The sequence below is a fragment of the Balearica regulorum genome, chromosome 4 (assembly GCF_011004875.1).
Source record: "Balearica regulorum gibbericeps isolate bBalReg1 chromosome 4, bBalReg1.pri, whole genome shotgun sequence".
Taxonomy (NCBI): domain Eukaryota; kingdom Metazoa; phylum Chordata; class Aves; order Gruiformes; family Gruidae; genus Balearica; species Balearica regulorum.
The window spans coordinates 45838132-45858385 of NC_046187.1; the positions used below are offsets into that span (position 1 = coordinate 45838132).

The 20254-nt window shown below is 39.5% G+C and overlaps 1 protein-coding gene across 1 annotated transcript in view; it reads left to right on the forward strand.

Moving 5' to 3' along the window:
• Positions 1-20254, forward strand: part of TENM3 (teneurin transmembrane protein 3) — a 430831-nt gene that overhangs the window by 392376 nt on the left and 18201 nt on the right. Inside the window, 5 exon segments of the mRNA XM_075751933.1 lie at positions 1641-1873; positions 2426-2580; positions 3450-4324; positions 18999-19174; positions 19816-20051. Coding sequence (XP_075608048.1) covers positions 1641-1873; positions 2426-2580; positions 3450-4324; positions 18999-19174; positions 19816-20051 — 1675 coding nt within the window.

The window sequence follows — 20254 nt, forward strand, 5'->3', positions numbered from 1 at the left end:
AAGTGACTTCAAAGTTTCTTAAAGACCAAAGTAATCATGTAAATGAGTATAATTCAATTTGCCGTCTATAGAGGTATAAATAATTTGTACGCTACATAGTGATCATATTAAATGATCTCTGCGTAAATTAAGGTTTTGAAAATACCTTTCAACTCTTTAGCACATTGACAATAATAGATTTCTAACAGAAATCTGAAGTAAGTGTACATTTAATTGTTTTCAGACACACTGTACAACACTCAGCTCAATAGCAGAGCTTTTTAAGAGGTGCTAATCACTGTGTATTTTATTTCATTAGTCTGCTTCACTTCATTTCTTCGTTCTGAACCAACATGTTCAAAGTCTTAAAACCAAAGAAAATCCTATTTATGCAACACATTTTTTCGGTGTTTTTGTAATTGGATAGCTATAAAAATCTGCTCCTGCTAAAAGACATAATTTGTTCACAAGTTGTTCCTGTTGGTCTCTTGTTGCTTTTTCCAAGTGGCAGTGCATAAAAATGTGTTACCTTAACACAGTTTATGTATTTACAAAATGTGAAGTACAGCATTCTGCAAACAGATGTTTGGCTATCACCAAGACTGCTAGATCTGTTTAAGCAGCGCTTTTGCAAATATCAGAAGTGGGACTGACTGTTCTGACACTCCGCTTCAATCCATTTGGAGAGCATCTCAAATTACCTCCCGTGTTTACATGACCTTATTTCAGCTCTTTGTGCCATAAATTAGGTCACGCATCCCAACTGCAGTGGGTTAAGTTTCTACATCATCATATATCAACCCAAAAGGTACTCTCTGGGGCTGGTTTTTTCACCAGCAGGGGAGAAAAGACAGTAATTCTCAATTATGTGGCACCAGTGGAGATGCAAAATGTACGTTTCTGGGAAAATGGTTAGCAATATATATTTTCACTGTAATAAAGGCTGTGTTGGCATAGTTAGCGGTTTTGTGCCAATGTGTACAGTTATTTGAAATATGACTCTGTGTTAAGAGGAACGGAAAAGCTCCGCTCAGTGCTCTGGTAGAAAAGATGACATTTCCTAATGCGTTAAATCATGCATATCACGTCTTTGAAAGCAGTGGATTAAACAAATACTTACGAAGGATGTCTTATCTCTTGCCTGTGAACTAATAATATGAACTCTGCCTTATCTGTTTATGAATTACATAAACCATGCACCCCAGCAGCCTTATATGAATTATAATAAAAGAGATAGGATGATAACAGCAACAAAGTGTAAGCAAGAGCTCGGGTCCTGCTGCAAAGTTTGGAACTGAATCAAGGTTCCCAGAAAGCCTGGGAGTTTTTAGACCCCAGTATTTTGATTTGGCCAGTTACAGAGATAGGAGCTGTCTCTAATTACAGTGCATGAGATGTGCTCTGAGCATCATGAACAAAATGGATCTTCTGTCCCAAAAGGATGAGTAGTCCAGATTAGACTGCCTGTGACACAGGCAAGAAACATGAACCAATAAAGGTTTTGGGGCCATGGCCTCTGCTACCTATGCCTAGAGCATCACTGTGGGTTTTAGCTATTTATGCATTACTGCACACTGCATATGAACTGAAGCCTTTTCTTCTTGATCCACTGTTAGGTGCAATTAATTACAGCGTACGCAATGTATAATTCCATTTTACAGCAACAACCCAGCTCACAGATACTACCTCGCAACTGACCCCGTGACAGGAGATTTGTATGTGTCCGACACAAACACGCGCAGGATTTATCGGCCCAAGTCGCTCACGGGTGCGAAAGACCTGACCAAAAATGCTGAGGTAATAGGAGGAACGGGGGAGCAGTGCCTACCATTTGATGAGGCAAGGTGTGGTGATGGAGGCAAGGCGGTGGAGGCAACTCTCATGAGCCCTAAAGGTAAAAAGAGTTATCCCTCCATAACTTTCAAAATAATACCAAAGTTCAGAGCCAGGGGCGTGATCGTGTTTAATTAATGAACCCAATAGCTGGCTCAAAAATATGGTTTTGAGTCATTTTTTCCAACTGGAGACACCATTGAGTAAGAGAGCTACAGGGTACCTGGGTTGATTTCTTAGGAAATACTTGGCTTTCATGGTTATTGAGCATTTTAAAATGCTCATTTAGATTATGTGTTTGGCAGGCAATGGTGAAGATTTAAAGTCAGTGTTGCTTTTGGTCCCACTTATCCCATTTTTCAGTTTAACTTAAAAGCTGGGCCTTTCTCAGCATACTCTCCAATGAACAGCAAATGCTGTCAACAGGAGTAGATTTCAGACTGAACATTGGTTTATTTTTCAAAATATTTTTACAAGTTGTTTTACTACCTACTGCCTAAGACCATATTTTCTGCCCTTAATTTCCACTAAGTACATGCCACTTATGCCCTTAGTTATGGATAATATATTCACTGCTAGTACAAAAACCTAATTTTTATTCTCTTCACTAAAGGAATAGCAATTGACAAGAATGGGTTAATCTACTTTGTTGATGGGACTATGATCAGAAAAGTGGATCAGAACGGAATAATATCCACTTTGCTTGGCTCCAACGACCTGACCTCAGCACGACCTCTAACCTGTGATACCAGCATGCACATCAGCCAGGTACTTTTCAGCTGCTGCTAATTTGGAAAGCTGAGCTGGGGCTAGACATGTAAATGCAGCTTTCTTGCCCCTTAAAGTAAAACTGGGTAGAGTGCGTAATGGATATTTAACAGCAGAATCTGGGGAGAAAGAAACCTGTTCCAAGGGCATGAACTAGAGTGTATTCTCTTAGCTATAAATGCTGCTGTACTCAGTTTTTCTGCCTATAAAGTTCACTTTAGTTTAGAACAGCAAAACTATCATCAGGAAACATTAAGTCTGGTAGTAAATCCTGGGAGAATGGCAGATCTGTTAGAACTATCTTGGCATGTTGATGTTTTCTGAATCACTAACATCCTTGGCCTACTAGAGTGTATGAGAGGATATATGCAAAAAAACGTATTTTTCTATTTGTCTCAAGAAGCTCCTGTAGGTAAGAAGGGACTTCACTAGTGGTATGTTTAAAAATGGAGTGCAGTATCATGTTTCCTAATCTGGAAGGTAGTAAGTTATTTTTGCTATTACAAGACTAGAAGATGAGTACAGTCCTTAAAGTACATATTTAGCCTTTGATACCTGTCTCTATTTTTTTATGTGTTTGTGATACAGAAAAGTACAGCACTGGAGGGGAAATTCAACCTGTATTATAGTTCCAATGCAACTGGCTTTCTTTTTTTTTTTTTTTTCAATAAAATAGATGCCTGACCATTGTTCCCCTTGCCTTCCTGAAAAGCTTTAGTTTGCTGCATGTGTTTCCATACAAGTCCTTTTGTCGTGATTGGCTGCAGCAGATGAAAAATATCCTTAGAGCAGTGTCTGAAACTGAAGGTGACTTAATTCATTTAATCTGCACTGGTTAACTGTTTAACAAAATACTTCTCTTTGTTAAGGTTCGTCTGGAATGGCCTACAGATTTAGCTATCAACCCAATGGATAACTCCATTTATGTTTTGGATAACAACGTAGTTCTGCAGATCACTGAAAACCGTCAGGTTCGCATTGCTGCGGGGAGGCCAATGCATTGCCAGGTTCCTGGAGTGGAGTACACAGTGGGCAAGCACGCTGTACAGACCACGCTAGAGTCAGCAACTGCCATTGCTGTGTCCTACAGCGGGGTACTCTACATTACAGAAACTGATGAAAAAAAGATTAATAGGATAAGACAGGTCACAACTGATGGAGAGATTTCATTAGTTGCTGGAATACCTTCAGAGTGCGATTGCAAAAATGATGTCAACTGTGACTGTTACCAGAATGGAGATGGCTATGCTAAAGATGCCAAACTTAATGCCCCTTCCTCCTTAGCTGTGTCTCCAGATGGCACCTTGTATATTGCTGACCTGGGAAATATTAGGATACGGGCTGTGTCAAAGAATAAACCCGTATTGAATTCAATGAACTTTTATGAAGTTGCTTCTCCAACTGACCAAGAGCTTTATATCTTTGATGTCAATGGCACTCATCAGTACACTGTGAGTTTAGTCACCGGAGACTATCTGTACAATTTTAGTTACAGTAATGATAATGATATTACTGCAGTAACTGATAGCAATGGGAACACTCTTCGTATCAGACGGGATCCCAACCGGATGCCAGTAAGAGTGGTCTCTCCTGATAACCAAGTCATCTGGTTGACCATAGGCACTAACGGATGTTTGAAAAGCATGACTGCCCAAGGGCAGGAGCTTGTCTTGTTTACCTACCACGGCAACAGTGGACTTCTGGCAACTAAAAGCGATGAGACTGGATGGACCACTTTTTTTGAGTAAGTACATAAAATAGTCAGATGCCTTCTAGTTTTATTAAGTTACACAGTTCCATTTGAAATATTTCTGGAGACTGAAGAAGTAACTATAAAGATGACCCTTGATAACAAAAAGCACAGAAAGATACTTTCTGTTTTCCGTGCTGTCTTCCTCTGTCTGACGACTTCTAAACAGTGGATCTGAATAGTTTTAAATTCATTATTTTGAATTCCATTTTTATATATTGAAATAATAGTGAGACAACATTTCACTCTTGTCAAGACAGCTGTAACTCAGCCATGATTTTGTAGATTTGCGTCAAAAGCTAGGTTTTCACCCCATTTGCTCATTAGATTGACGTTGTTCTGCAGGAAATACTGACAAGAAATTTGTCTTCACTGCTCAATACTTTTTTTCTTTCTTTTTTTCTAAGTAAAAGCATGTCTGCTTGGTCTTTTACCCCCCAAAAAGGCTGGCTCGGTATTTTTTTGAAGTTGTAAAAGGTTGTATTTCACTGAGTGGCAAATACGCTGGAAGGATCTCCTGGATGACGTGGCAAGCTTTCACACAGGTGGACCTGGCCAGAAGAAGCTGAGAAAAGAAATGTGGGCTGGGGGAATGTCACGTAGGAATAAACTGAAAACAGAGAGACCACCAGCAACGTGTGGTGTACAGGTGCGAGCATAACAGCAAGAGGTATTAGTGGAACAGTAGGACTTGTAATTTTTCCAGCCTCAGAAAAAATCTTTTCAGTGAATTGCTTTACCCTGTGTTACAGTCATTAAGTCATCAATGCCTGTTCATAACAGCCAGATCAGCAAAACGATTTACAGAATCCTCAATTATATTGACTAAAGGAGGTCATGACAATTTATAGATAAACTAGCAGAACCTGAGAGATTATATATGGGTTTTATAGGCAGCTTCATCCCCAAATGAGCTGAACTATAAACTGATAACGCCAACCAAAACATAACAAAAATGCAGCTTAAAACACAAACAATTCATTTTAAAATAAGTTCAGTGTAGAATTAACACAGATTTTTTTTTTCCAGTCATCTCTGTCAACTGGAAGAATATATGTATTTTTAAATCACATCAAAGACATGCTAAGGTCGGGTAAAAATGTGTCTATGTAGGAGTGGAAGACACAGAGTTAGTATGATAAGCAAAAGTGTTAGAGAACCCTCAGCTGAAGTATTCAGGATTACAAAGGGCATCATGAAAATCCAGTAAGTGTCTCGTCTCTTTCTTTTTTTTTTTTCCCCTCTTTTCTCCTATCTTTCTGATGAAATGCAGTAGCAACTGCTGCCAAGGTCAGGGCCTAAAAAAAAGCTTTCAATTCAACACACATGATAAAGAAAATAAAGTGCCGGTGTCAGGCAGTGGCAGCAAAGCCAAACATCTGTGTTCTGAGATAACTTCACATTTCTGTCAGCATACATTTGGCTGAGGCAGTGTGCAGGAGGACTCTGAGCACCTGTGTCTACTCTCCAGCCTTTACATATGCCTGTCAGAGACACGAGAGCAGCAGGTGCTGCTTCACTGCATATTGTGTCCTGAAGTGGAGACAGGGCTAGAAATGCTGATCCCTAACAAAGACAGCAGGTGGAATGGCGCTGCTGCCAGTTTTAAGGTATTCTTACAATAATCTGTAAATTGGCAGGGCTTTGGTAGTGGGCACGTTCCCAAAGCATTAGCGCACGTCTGTAATATTTAATTGTGCATTGGTGCATCCGCTGTGTATCTTTTTAGATCCTGCCAAGACGATGCAGAAGCACAGCAAGGATACACAGAGGAATGCATAACTGGTCGGGAGGGCATGTGTTCCCCTTCTTGTGAGTTAGGCCTGTCCTGTATGCTGAGAGACCAGAGTAGAGCTTGGGATGGGTTGGGAATAGTCATCTCTCATACAGAGAGTAAATTCGGTGTTTAACTGTGACACACACACCCACTTGTTTCCAGCAGGCGAGTTGGGCAAGGCAGTCAATCTAGGGGATAGTGAAGTCCCTTTACTGAAATTAAGGCATCTGCTGGGTACAGCAGGCACTTTAAATCATGCTGGTATTCATACTGGCTAACTGAGGACCTAGAGTTTTAATCAGGATGGTAATTTCTAACCGTGTTGCCTGTAGTCTTTGTACACCCTACTGTGGTGTACTGCAGAAGTAGCCGATGGCTCCTGAATGTATCGTAATGGCATCTGCGTGATCGCAAAAACTGGATATTATATTCACTATTAAGTGGTTGATAGGTCTATATTTTTCATCATAGGGAGAATTTAGGGTACTGTGTGTCATGAAGTACATTGTTATTTACTGAGTCTGTAAATAGCCATCTCTCACACCTGATCTGCTTTCATGCAGACTTTCTGGTCTGAGTTAGGTTATGTCCAGCTGGCTTACAGAGAACCCAAAGGCCAGGCTATTCCCCTCAGTAAGTATTAGTATTATTTCTAAGCTGCTGTTTATGTACTTCCTAAACAATTATCTCTAACCAATGTCTCATTAGAATTCCCAAGCTGAAATAATTACGGAGAAAGCTAGGCAATTTCACTCACCCTAAATTTGCAAGTGTATGAGGCGTTTGCGGAAGCAAAGATATTAATCTCCTCCCTGTAGCCATGGTGAAGCAGTAATCTGTTTAATTGCAACAAGGAAGATTCAGATTAGACATTTGGAAAAACTTCACGGTGAAGATTTTGGAGCCCTGGAGCAGGCAGACAACAGTAGTGACCCCTTGCCCTTCACAGGCTGTCTTTAAGAACAGATTAGACATCTTTCAGGACTAACGCAGGAAGAGCATATCCTGCCTTGGGGCAGGGGCTGGACCACATGACCTCTCAAGGTCCCTTCCAGTCATGTTTTCTGTGATGCTCTGTACAAGTTAATACCAAAAATAAAAAATTACACTGATTATGTAAAGCTAAAGGGAATAAGTGAATTAAAAAAAAGCACAGTGTTATTTTTCTTGCCAAAACAGCATTCTTAAAAACATCCATCGGGCATCATAGCTGCTTACGTCTTTTTAACATAAAATCCCTGTGCACCAAATTTGTGTCTGTACATTTCCCTTTTGAAGAAAAAGCAGATATAAACATGACTATTTTGCCATTTTTTATTCTAGGATCAGCAAACAGTATTGTGACTTTGCTTTTCAGTGCTGATGATTTGTAACATTACATTTGACTAGGCTGGCTTTCCAGAGGCTTCTGCTGCTAGTGCCAAAATAGATGGAAACCATGTGTATCTTGTGTGGGGGTGACACAATATACATGTGTGTATCTCTCTCCCAGCTTTTGCATATTAATGTTTGTAGGTCATGTAGCCTAAAAAATTTTCAGCCAAAGAGTTTTCTGTTGAAAAAAATGAAGTCTTGTTAAAACGGGAAGGTTTCCCTCAAACGTCAGGCAAGGAATAAGAAATTAGGTGAAGAAATCGTTCTGATTTCCTTGTTCTATTTTAGTAATAGCAAAATAATTCAGTTTCATTGCTGGATGCATTTTCTTTTCATATCAGAGTTTATTTATGTCTTTTATTTACGCTATTGTATTATTCAGATTCTCAAAATCTTTTGGGAAGAGGACAGAATTTATATTCCATGGTGAATTTAGCCTTCCTTCCCACCCAGAGTTAAAACTTTTCAACTGTTAGAATTTCCAGTGGACTAGAAATGTCATTTTTCAACTAGCTCTGAGTATGGCTGGGTTGTTTCACCCTTTGGTTGTCGCACATCTGTTCAAATGGCAGAAGTTACATTGGAGTAAAAATACTCTGGTTTTAGTAATAAAAAGATCAGTCTTTGGAGCCAGTTCAGTAATAGCTTGTGCAAATCTGTACAACTGGAGCGTGGATCCAAAGAACTTCGATCATTTCAGCTGAATTCTCAGTGATTTGAGAGCAGATTTAATCTTTTTTTTTTTCCTTTTTTAGAAAAACTTTTCAGTGAAAAGAGGAAATCTTTTTAAGAGTATTGCATCCCAAAAATTGGCAAACACTGCTCTGGCATATATTAAACCATTTGGACTTGTTTCTTTTCATGGCTTTTTTCCAGTCTAAATCACACTAATATCAGATCCAAAAGAAGTTTACTTTTTTATTCATTTAGGCTGGATGCTAATTAATCTAGAGTTTATTTTAGTTAGCCTTCGCTTTGCCTGGAGAAGGGAAGGACTGACATACAGGAAATATTTTTTTTACACTCTTTTTGTTTTTTACAGTGAAAATTCTAAGTACTAACTTGAATTATTTAAGATATCATATAATCTCTTTTCTGTATTTCTCTTTTTTATATATCTTTATGGCAAAATGGATTTCTAAATTCCTATTTTTTAAGGGTTATAGTCTGCTGATCAAAATTGACACTGTATTTCAAGAATGCGTACTTTTGTAAAGTACTGTTACTAAAATTCGTAGTAAATGTTATCTGTTATCAAAGGTCTAAACACTTGCTGATTAAAAAAAGTATTAACAGAGCATTCACAAAATGATTGAAAGTACACGCATACTAAAAAACCAATGGAGCCGTATGAAGCTACAAGTCCTCCAGATTAGGTTTTATAATGAAATTATAATATTAAACAAGGTATAAGAGTAATCGGCCTAATCAAATTCTGTTGTTATAAAATTATGAGATATCTGAGCTGGAAACGATTAACTATAACTGCATATTATGTATGCATAATATGAAGATTTAAACAGATAAATCTTAAAAGCTGAACTACTTATATGCATATTAGCATTTTGGAAGTGACACTGCCTAGCTAGCCTATATGACATTATTTTTGTGCACAGTTTCCATTCTGCTTTCCTAGAGAGCTAAGCCAGGTGCACAGATGGAGCATTTTGTCTGGACCTGAGTTTTTGAAGTATCAGAAGTGAACTCCTAAAAAGCCTTGAAGTGTCCCTGTGCAATCGCTCAGCCGTGTTGGAGGTCAGACATGCCCCCAGCCTGCAGGTTGCTGGAGGAGCTGGTGGAGGCTGCTCTTGGAGGGAGGGTCCAGCCTTAGTTGTCTGGGCAGCACCTGCTGAGGGTGGGCTGCGCTGCTAAGGATCCATCCGACTGTGTTCCCAGCCTGGGTGCTTCTGCAGGCTCTTCTGTAAAGAGGCAACTGTTCCTCCACCTCAGCTCCCCTGGAAGGCGCAGGCTGCATGTACTCTCCTTTGGCCTCCTCCAACTCCTTTGATAACTTTCCTCCCTAACTGTGAATTAATTCCAATAGCCACTCTTTCTTATCTCTTTCCTGCCTTCTCTCCTCTTGCCTTCCTCTCCTTTTAGGAGCAATATCAGCAGGCAGAGATCTGATCTGGGCTAAGATGCCTCCTCTTCTTCCCTGCAAATTCACTGCCTTTTTTCCATGTCTCTTTTGCTCTCCAGACCTTGCCCTCCTATATATTCCTACTATACTTCCTTACTTTCTTACCTTGTATCTTGTTCCTTCCCATGTCTCCCATCATTTCTCTAAGGCGTGTTTGGCTTCCCTGCCTTTGCCTTTCCCAGCGGTGCATTTCTTCTCAATCCCCTCTTGCATCTCTTGACAGTCCATCCAATGTTTCCCCAGGCACTTCCTGCCCTGAGCTCATTTGTCTTCTCCTTCCCCTCCTCCCTCTCCTGCTCAATTCTTGTCTCCAAGGGAATGCAACAGAAATCAAAGAGAGTGACATTAGCAAGCAGAGCCCTTACAAGTTTACTTAGCTCCCACAGTTAAATTAACGAGCTTTCCAGCCATTCTAGAAAGGTGGTGAAATCATGCAGAATGTGAAATCCTTACGATAATTTTATAGACTAGAGAGAATCACAGGTAAAAATCTATTTTCACTGCATGCTGCAGAGTACCGCCCTTTGTATATTACGCTTTTATTAACAATGCATTCAGTGCTGTGGCTTCCTTAAAACCATGTGATGCAGAGTAAGATACTGCCTCTGGCTTGGACTTGTTTAGTTTCCCCACGTACCACACGCATCATCTGTAACTGTCGGCATTTGGCAACAGGGAACAGATGATATTTTGCAGTTTTCCTCTTGCTTCATCTTAATGCATTGCTTGTGGAGTCTGACTTGGAAATGCTGAGATTTGGCTTGTAAAAGGTCTATAGAACTTCTACTGAAAGATTTCATTTAGATAAAAGCAAGTATTTAATTTTGATTTATCTTTAGATAAATCATTAAATACATTTTTTTAAATTTCTAACTTCACCTTCCTTTTACTAAGAATAGAGAGTATGACCTGACAATTTTCTAAACTGGAACTGTAACTCAACTTCACAGTAAATTTCATAATACAACATGCTATTATATAGTTTAGTCTCGTAAGACTTGTGCTGACAGTGGAGCACACAAACTTGGTGTTTCAGACTCATCCTGCTTAATAACAAAGCATCCATTAATAGATACCATGAAGTATCAATGTGAAATTTTTTAGAGAACTGTAGTCTGTCCCCTAATTGCTCTGATATCAGTAGTTTATTTCATCTGATAGACATTTATCCATTTCTTCTTTCTTCACTCTTTACTGTTCCTTGTCCTTAGAACTAGGCTAAGTAATAAAAGCAGAATTGAGAAATCACTGAATAGGTAGTAATATCAAAATAGCAATGCTGAAGACACATAGCAACATTATTACTTCTTACATGTATGAGAAGGGAAGAAGTGCTTTGATTTCTGTCAAGAAAATCAGCACACAATGTCTCTGTGGTTTTAGAAAGCACTTAGAAGTAAGGATAGTTGAGCAAAAAAAAAGTATTGTTCCTATTAATGACATAACTGTCCTGTGTTGTCAATCCAGTCCGCTCTGTTCAGGCTCCTGAAAGTATCCGTTTCACTTCTGGCTTTATCAGAGACTTAATACCATTTGATCACTTATTGACACGTTAATATTCTTGTCCTGTGTTAATTTTGTCAAACATAAGTCAGGGAGGCTGTAGACAAGCTAGCTCGCTCTCCTTTACGCTTACTTCATGGGGTGCGGTGAGGGTGAAGGGCAGCTCTGGACTGCACGTGAAAAAGTGGCTATTTTCACTCATGCTGTATTCAAATGCACAATCCTCATTTTCAAGCCTCATCAAGAGGTTTGGTCTTCCGTGAGGTCCCCAGTGAGGCCAGACTGATCAGCTCTTTAGGGAGCCTAGAAGGCACCCGCAGTTGAAAGTCCTACCTGATTCCCTCCAGAGAGGGGAGTGTCTGTCACTCCTGAAGCCTGCATTGATTGGGTGTGACTCATGTTCCGAAGGAATAAGGATGTTATTCTAAATTAACCATACAATCTGAATCCAGCAATATTTGTTTACCATCTTGGTATTCCACTGTCCTAAAAGAAAAAAAATACACCCATATAATTCTGCTTTCCTTTTGCTAAATTTGCTTTTCAAACATAACACAATTTAATAAGTTTATTATGTCCACTTTTTGTGACCCTGTAAAAACACCCTCAGAGATTTTACCTTTCAAAATGGAAAGGAGAAAAAAAAAAAGATTAATTAAGGGCAGAAAAAGCAACATTACAGCTTATTCTGTGAACAAAATGTCTGGCCAAACAGAGCAGCCTTACGTCCTTTTTTCACTAAAGGCCTATGCAGTCAGCTCTGAGAGTGTAAGCAGACTGTACAGCAAGGGACAATCTGTCATACAAAGTCTATATACACCAACATTTCTCTTATTTGAAAGACCATACTCTGGTATTTATATCGACAAGGCACACAGTTTATTTGTACAGTAATAGATGAGCTAAGAGGGGGGATGGAGTGACACAGAAACAAACCAGCAGCCTCAGGCAGCCCTGAGATTAAAGACACCACGCGCAGGAAGCTGCTGCAGGGCAGGAGCTCACTCTGCACGCACTGGCAAAAACCAGAATCCAGCCCCTGCAGACCCCATGGGGCTTGGGGGCAGTGAATTCCCATTAGAGGGAAGTTGAAAAGCAGGGGATGAGTGTTGAGGTCTTGTAGATAAAAGCCTGGCTACTGTAATTTAGGCTCATCTTCATAAGGAGAAGACCATTCAATTGGTCTTGAATTGGCTTCACTGAGTTCAAAATGGTACGGGCTGCTGAGGTGCACCCCCACCATGGGAAGCTGCTCCATCCCCAGGTAACACCTCTCATTTAAGCCACAGCGCCTCCATCCCTCTGCTCCCGGTGCATCCCTTCCCGCTTGCGCATATACCGGAGTTGTTCTTCCTGCTCTTCAGAAATCACCATCATCATTAATGCTATTTCTTTGTGCAGGTTCTTGTGCATGTAAGGTGGATGTCAGAAATGTGAGTTATGAAAGCATTCTTGATTTTGTGAATCCTTATGAGAATATACATGGCAGGTGCTTATCGCAGCAAACGGCACAGTGTGGGAGGATTGCCACACTGTACAGCAGTGAGTGAAAAGTTTGGCAGTCGTCTGGCAAAAAAGTAAAGAAGTGGTGCAGCATGATAAAAAGTCATGTATTGCTTCTTTCACTGCAAAGCAGTGCTCCCCCTAAAAACCTGTCTCTGGAAGTCATTTTGGATTAGGCTGTGAAGGTGGTCAGTCTTACTGCAGCTCAAGCACTGAACTGCTTGTTTGCCTGGTTGTGCGATGAGGTGGAAAATGAGCATCAAAAACTTCTCCATACAGAAGTGAGCAAGCTATCGCGAGGAAAGGCGTTGATTCATTTCTTTGAGCTCCCTTTCCAAGAGACACATTTTCTGCTCTGATTTTCATTTAGAGTGTGCCTGTTGTTTTGCAGATGAGTTATGGCTGTCAAGAATGGCCTATTTAGGTGAATTGTTCACTTGTCTAGTGTGCTGAATGCCAGTTTATAAAAAAAGACTGAAAACTATCCTTTTAACGTTATGACAAAATAGACATACACCAAAAAAGCCTCAAAAGCTGCAATTATAACAGGAGAAGGTGAAAAGAGAAATTGTCAATCACTTTCAAGCTGAGGAAATTTCTTCATTAACCTGGGCTGAAAAATTCATCCTGACCACGTTGCTAAGATAAAAGACCATTACCTGAATTATTTAACCAGTTGTGCAAACAGTTGCATAAGATTTTCGCAGATGAAAATGGGATAAAGACCCTTTCCCCGTGGAAGGCAGCCATCAGATAAAGGGACAGGAAAAGCAGACCAGCTGCTCGAATTTAAGCTTGAATTGTCTGACACTTGGTTGAGCAGGACAGAAGATTTAGCTGATACTGATACTCTTAATGCCCTTCTAGCCTCTGTGTTCTTGTGAGTTTGCATTTTCTGCCCAAATTCCATTAAAAAAGCAAGTAGATAGATAAATTCCTGTCCAGAAAGGGTCTTTGGGCAGCAGTTTACTTTAGGTCCTTCGTAGAATCATTTCTGGTCCTATTTTCTGTAATTCCTATTCATCCACTATTTTCTCTGAGCTAGGCACAGCAGAAAGGGAAAGGAAAAGGGAAAAGGAGAGGGAGAAGGAAAAGGAGTAGAACAGGAAGGAAAGGAAAAAGAAGGGAAGGAAGCTTTTTTTTCCCCATATGTTTAATATTCTGTAAGAATGGAAATAATGCTGATATTTCTTCTTATGCTTAACAATATTCCAAATAAGAACAAAAAAAAAAAACCTACCCTTCTTAGACAGTAGTCAAGTTTAAAAAATCCACTTGTCATAATTTAGAAGCCTACTGACATACATCAAATTGTCATTTATGACACATTTGCTTCCTTTTTGTTAAGCAAAACAAAACAATATTAGCAAGACATACAGCTATCTTATTGTTTACAGTTCCATTAAAAAAAAAAAAATCTGTTATATCTCAAAAGGAAGTTATAGTTTAATATTTTGGGTGTCCTGATATATCTGTCCTGTGAATTCACAAGCAAGATGCTAAACCTTTTAAGATGTCAAATACACTGTGTGGAAATAAAGGAATATGTGCATATGGTATTTCAATTAATATTATTTTTAAAAAGGCAAGTTGTAAATGAGTAGTTATGGATCCACTGAAGTGCATGTTTCAATGAGACTAAAGAAGAAATGCCAAAAAAAAAAAGGAGAAATCATGTCTATCCATGCATCTGTAGATTATTTTCACTTTTTTCAGTCTTAACAGGCTCATTCAGTCACTCTTCAAACAAATAAAAAGCAGAAATGCACATCAAAGTGAGGAAAACAACTCAGAAATGGAGTAAAGGGAAAAAAAATAACAAATTTCATTGTGTTGAAGTTCGGAGTCTTTTCCTCTCTTTCAACAACCTGCATAACGGTTAAAGATGGTCAGAACTTGAGCTCCTAGTAAGCTGTCATGCCCTTTTAAACCAGTGGAGGACAGGAGGGCTCCATACAGGTGATGGAATGATAATAAAAGTGATGGTATGTAAACTATAGATTTGTTTCCTTTTGATCAGCAAGATAACTGTTTTGTTACTGGGTTAGCAATGCAGTGATAACCTATCAAGGTGGCTTCTCTGTACTGTAGTAGTCCAACTGTGAATTCACTATTTGGGAGAGACTAAACTTACGGTATGCTACAGGAGGCTGGATGCAAGTGGAGGAACATACTTGCATACCGTGACCCTCTTTAATGTTAAAGACAACAGTCTGCTATGTAAATGTGAACTTAACGGCCTCGACAAGCTGGAGGAGACATTTCATTGCCAGGTTAGGATGGATTTTTCAGTATGTGTCAACATAGTGAGTACACCTAAACCAACAGCATGTTGCACTTCTGAAAGTCGACTTTGAACCTTCTGTTCTCACCTGCCAAGCAGCAGCACCTTGATATATAAGGCTTCTGACAAATAGTTTGAAACAAGTAGGATAATGTTCCATAAATTTTTTAGCCACTCTCGATAATTTGAGATGCATAAAGGAAATGCCTCATGTGTGTTGAGTGAGAATGTAACAGTACTTTTCATTTTACTGACAAAATTATACATGTCTGTATTATGAAATGCATTCATGCCTCATTTGTCTATTACAGTATCCCAACTAATACTATAATCTGTAACCAGTCTTTAAAGAAATACATAATAGACATTTGCACTGTATGTCTTGCTCTTCAACCTGACATGTTTATAATAGCCAAAAAAACCCTACAGAATTTATTTTGTTACGGGAGTGTGCTGCGGAGGTCTGTGGAAAAACATTCAGTCATAACGTAGCAATTGGCTTTAGCAGCAACCTTTACTATACACTTCATTTCTACAGCTCCCTATTTTATGTTGAAGTAATTTCTGATATAAAACATTAATAATGCTGTGCAAGTTGGGGTTGAGCTAAATGTGCTCCAAACTAAGATACAATGCACATGAGAAAGAAATAAAGAAAGTAGGGCATTTCCATCTGTGACAAGGCTTACCAGGAAGTTATCACTGAAAAAAGTGAACTGTCCTACATAGACTAGAACAGAAAATGGTCTGGGAAGGAATGTAATTAAAACTAAAGGAGATGAACAATGGAAGAGAGACTTCCAGCAGGTGAAGAGCAAAAGGTCAAGAATCTGGGAAGCTGATAATCATTATCTCTGAGAAATTCTCACTGCAGAAGGGGAAAACTGTCTGGCAGTGGCAGATCATCCTAAAGAAGAAAAAGAATTTGATCTAAGGGGAACTTCAGCTAGCGGTGGTGGCAGCTGCCCCTGCTGTTGTCTTCTTGTATGTACTGACCAAATATGAAGATCGTTACGTTAATGCGAATGGAAATGAGTCGATGGGATTAATGCACATGAGGTCATGCTCAGTGAGCAAGTTTCCGTTTTAGATTCTTGAAAAGTTTATGTGCGACTTGCTCTTGAGGAACTGAAGAGGTTGGTTGACTGGCTTTGCTGTGGAGCCCGGCATAGGAGAAAGATCAGAGGGCTCTGCAGTAAGATGTGTGCCTGAGCTTGTGTTTGGATGAAAAGATCAAAGAGGCTGTGAAACACCAAATACAGGCACTCACCCTCTAGACTTCAGATCTCACTCCTTTTAGGGCAATTTCAATATTAGAACAGTAGGCAGATAAAAGAAATCTCTCAGTCTAAAACTGACAATCTTGGATGAATAAATTCACCTTAGCAGCAGAATGCAAGGTTATTTGGATGTAATAAGAAAAACGGCACAGGAATGCCCAAAGGTATGAGTGATGTTGCTATGCTGAGCATTGATAAGGCTTTCATTGTGGACAAAAAGATATAAAGTGTAAAAGTAAGTTTAGTATTCGATGTGCTGTGAACAAAATGAAGGACACACATTACAATCTGTCATAAAATGGAATATGTAGTAAATTGTAGAAAGACCTATTTCCCTTTTTTCTTTTTGTTCCTGGCTAGAAAAGTATGAGAAATCCTATTCTTACCTTTCACATCTCAGTCACGTTTTCTTCTTGCAGTAGGACGCCTGAACCAAGCAATCATAGCTTTTAAGATTCTTTCTGCTTTAAAGTCATGTTTTTAAGAACATGAATTTGTAGCATGATTTTTTGCTGCTCTTTGAACTCTCCCCCATTGTAATAATATTAGCTGCTTATCTCAGGCTCATGATGTGCTTTCATGTATTTGTGAAAGAAGAGACCGGATCAGGAACTATAGCCACGGAGTCAAAAAATAATAATGTGGAAGCAAGAATGCCTAAAACAAGAATAGCGATGTTCAGCACTGCATACTGTAGTGGAGCCACACACTGCACTGAATACTACTGATGTGTAGTATTTTCCAACTCAAGTGGTATACTCAGAAATACATAATTAATTTCTCACAAATATTGTGATTCAAAGGGTGAAGAGTTCTTCTTAGGGGGAAATCTTACCTCCTATGGCTTCAGTAAGCATTGTTTGAAATAAAGACCAGTACGTGGCTACTGGAATGAAACGATGCAAGTAATTCCCAACAAAATAATTGGATACCACTTTCAAACATAAAGCGGAAAATAGAAAAGGACACTAATTGGACAATATACATCCCCTGGGAGTTGACAAGGGAAGTTGTGCATGAAAACAAAATAAGTTTATGGAACTGAGGAATGAGACTGAAGGTCATGAATAGGCTAGCAGTCATGGTCATGCACAACGAACATTGGTATGTTTGTTTCAGTCTCCGCATAAATGCAGTACCTCAGCTTGCCAAGTCCGGTGTGTGAAAAAGAGCCAAAATTAGTGCTAGAAACACAGTGGAAGAAACCCCATTATCTTGAAATGTACTTAAGTTGAAAAAGTAAGTTTCCCCACTTGATTTCCCTGGCTTGCAGTATGGTTTCTGATTTTTAAACACTTTTCTTTTTCCTGTTGCTAAGTGAAAGTCTCATATAAACAAAGGAAATCAACTGTGTTAAAAGGATGGAAGTGACTGTATGCAAAAAGCTGTCAAATCTACAGAGTAAGCAAACTGGAAAAAAACATTTCTTAACCTAATCCTTTCGGTTACAGCAATGCTGTGCAGTACTCATGCTGTTCAGAGAAAATTAGTATGTTGTGGGTTAAAACTGTTTGGAATTAATTCTCTCAATTTCAGAAAAAGAGTTTCTGTAGCCTCAGTGATATGCTTGGGGCTTTTTTGGTTTAGTTTTGGTTTGGTTTTGCATTTCTTTCCCAGAAGGAGCAATTTTGATGATAATTGTAAGCATGAAATGTCTAGGGCACTGTGAGGACCTGCAGGGTCATGTTCTAGTTACTTTAAGAGACTAAAGCTTCCTTCAGCTTCCCACTACACGGTCACAGGAGAGGGATGGAAAACTCCTGAGAGCAAGCAGGTCATATGTGGGCTGAATCACCGTTTGGATACTTGTTTCTCTCCACTACAGATAGCAGGAGGCTATACTTCTAAATGAGGAGCCTCAGCTGAACACCTAGGCTGACAAATCCAGGCTGTGGTACTGGAAGGGCTAATCTTAAAGGCAGCTTTATGACCTGAAGCTCACATAGTGCTTTACCTCTCTTATAGTGTGACCACAGTGCATGTTTGGATGTGAGCATGGTCTCAGGTCTTATACCAATGGAGTATACCTAACACAGCATAGGAAAAGACATGGTTTAGACATCATAGGTCCACTTCAATTACAGAAATTATATCTACCTATTCATATTAAATGGATATACAGCTGTTGGTTCAAAGAAATGTCAGCAGAGCCAGAAAAAAAAAGCATCTCCTGCATGGCTTATGCCACAGCTCTCAAACTATGATCCACAGGCAGTTAACAAGTTATATATGCTAGCTGTTCTGATTTCCAGCTACAAGCAGCTTAAGCAGATTAAATATTACCCTGCATTCTTTCTCTTAATAATACAAGGGATGTTAAGCACTCAGGAACAGGAGTGCAGGTGGTCTGCATAATCATTGAATAGGAAAGGCCCAAGAGACACTCTTACTAAGATACCCTTTTTCTGAAAAATTTTGAGGATTCCTATGATAACAGCAAAGTCTAGTCCAATAATAGGGAGTGAGTACAGAATGCTATGGAATTTAGCACCAGTAAATATGCTCCCGTTGAAATGGTGAATTAGATGTGCAGCAGGATCTGGTCACACTTCAAAGAATAATATGCAGAGCTGAAGATCCATCTGTTTGCTCTTGCTATCACCATTGAGGCTCCTGTATGTTAAGCAGTCTTTTGACTACTTCAAAGCACGTTTGAAGTCTTTGCTGTGCCTATCCCATGCACAAAAAAGCAAATGTGCCTTAACAATATGAGTAGCTGGTATTTTTGTTCATTTTACTTGTAAATGAAAACAATTAGTTCCTGCTATGTATCATTTCTGGACTCTTTTTCTTTTTTTTTCTTTTAGCTACGATAGCGAGGGCCGTCTAACAAATGTTACATTCCCAACCGGAGCTGTCACTAACCTTCATGGGGAAATGGAAAGGGCCATTACAGTGGACATTGAGTCATCCAGCAGAGAGGAAGATGTCAGCATCACTTCTAACTTATCATCAATCGATTCTTTCTATACCATGGTTCAAGGTACTGACCTGAAAACTGTTTTCTTACGGTACAAGCAGCTCCAGTCAGATGTATTAGAGGGAAACTTCAGAGGCACAGTGTTTGGAGGAAGGGGTGATACACGCGTTTTTATACATATATAGAAAGAACTGTTCAGGGAAAGAAGGACTTACAACGAAAGTAGAATTAAATATGTTTTCTAACCAAATAGCTTTTGTAAACAGCTATGGAAAGTAGTCAGAATATCTGCTTTGCATTAACAAGGAATCTTTGAAAGGAGAGACAAATGGGTTGAAAGGGAAATAGGGGCAGAAATAGTGTGAAGTGAGATTTTAGCTTTAAAGTGGCATATGACATCCCAGAAACCGCATCCTTGGAAAAGTCAGTAGTCACAGTATGCGTAGGGTTAGGCCAAAAATGCCTAATGAAACAGCAGAAAATGTGTTTTGTGCCAGTCCAAAGAATGTACTCTAAGGGTGGGATTTTCTTGTGCTCTCACGTGATACAGATATTTTTACCAATCTCACCATGGGTGCTTATTACCATTGGGTCAGGTATGTGAAGTCAAGATGTTACATGCACATATTGCATAAAGCATGCAGGACAAAGGCAGACTCTTAACCCACCTGGGTAACCTGTGCTTCTCTCTTTTGCCTTTTTAGATCAGTTAAGAAATAGCTACCAGATTGGTTACGATGGCTCGCTGAGAATCCTGTATGCCAGCGGCCTGGACTCACACTATCAGACAGAGCCACACGTGTTGGCTGGCACTGCCAACCCAACGGTGGCAAAGAGAAACATGACCCTTCCAGGAGAGAATGGGCAGAACCTGGTGGAGTGGCGATTCCGGAAAGAGCAAGCCCAGGGAAAAGTCAATGTGTTTGGCCGAAAGCTTCGGGTAAGCACGCAGGCATGCGTGGTATCTACTACATTCTCATTAAGTAAGAGGAAATGTAAATACATTCCTGTAGGTATTGCCATCCAACAACCACAGAATATTTACTGTAGACAAGCTTACTATAGAGCTGGAAGTACTTGCTTCTATTACTTCATTTATTGGCTGTTTTTCCTTGTTAATTGCTCTTTTCTATGGACTTTAAA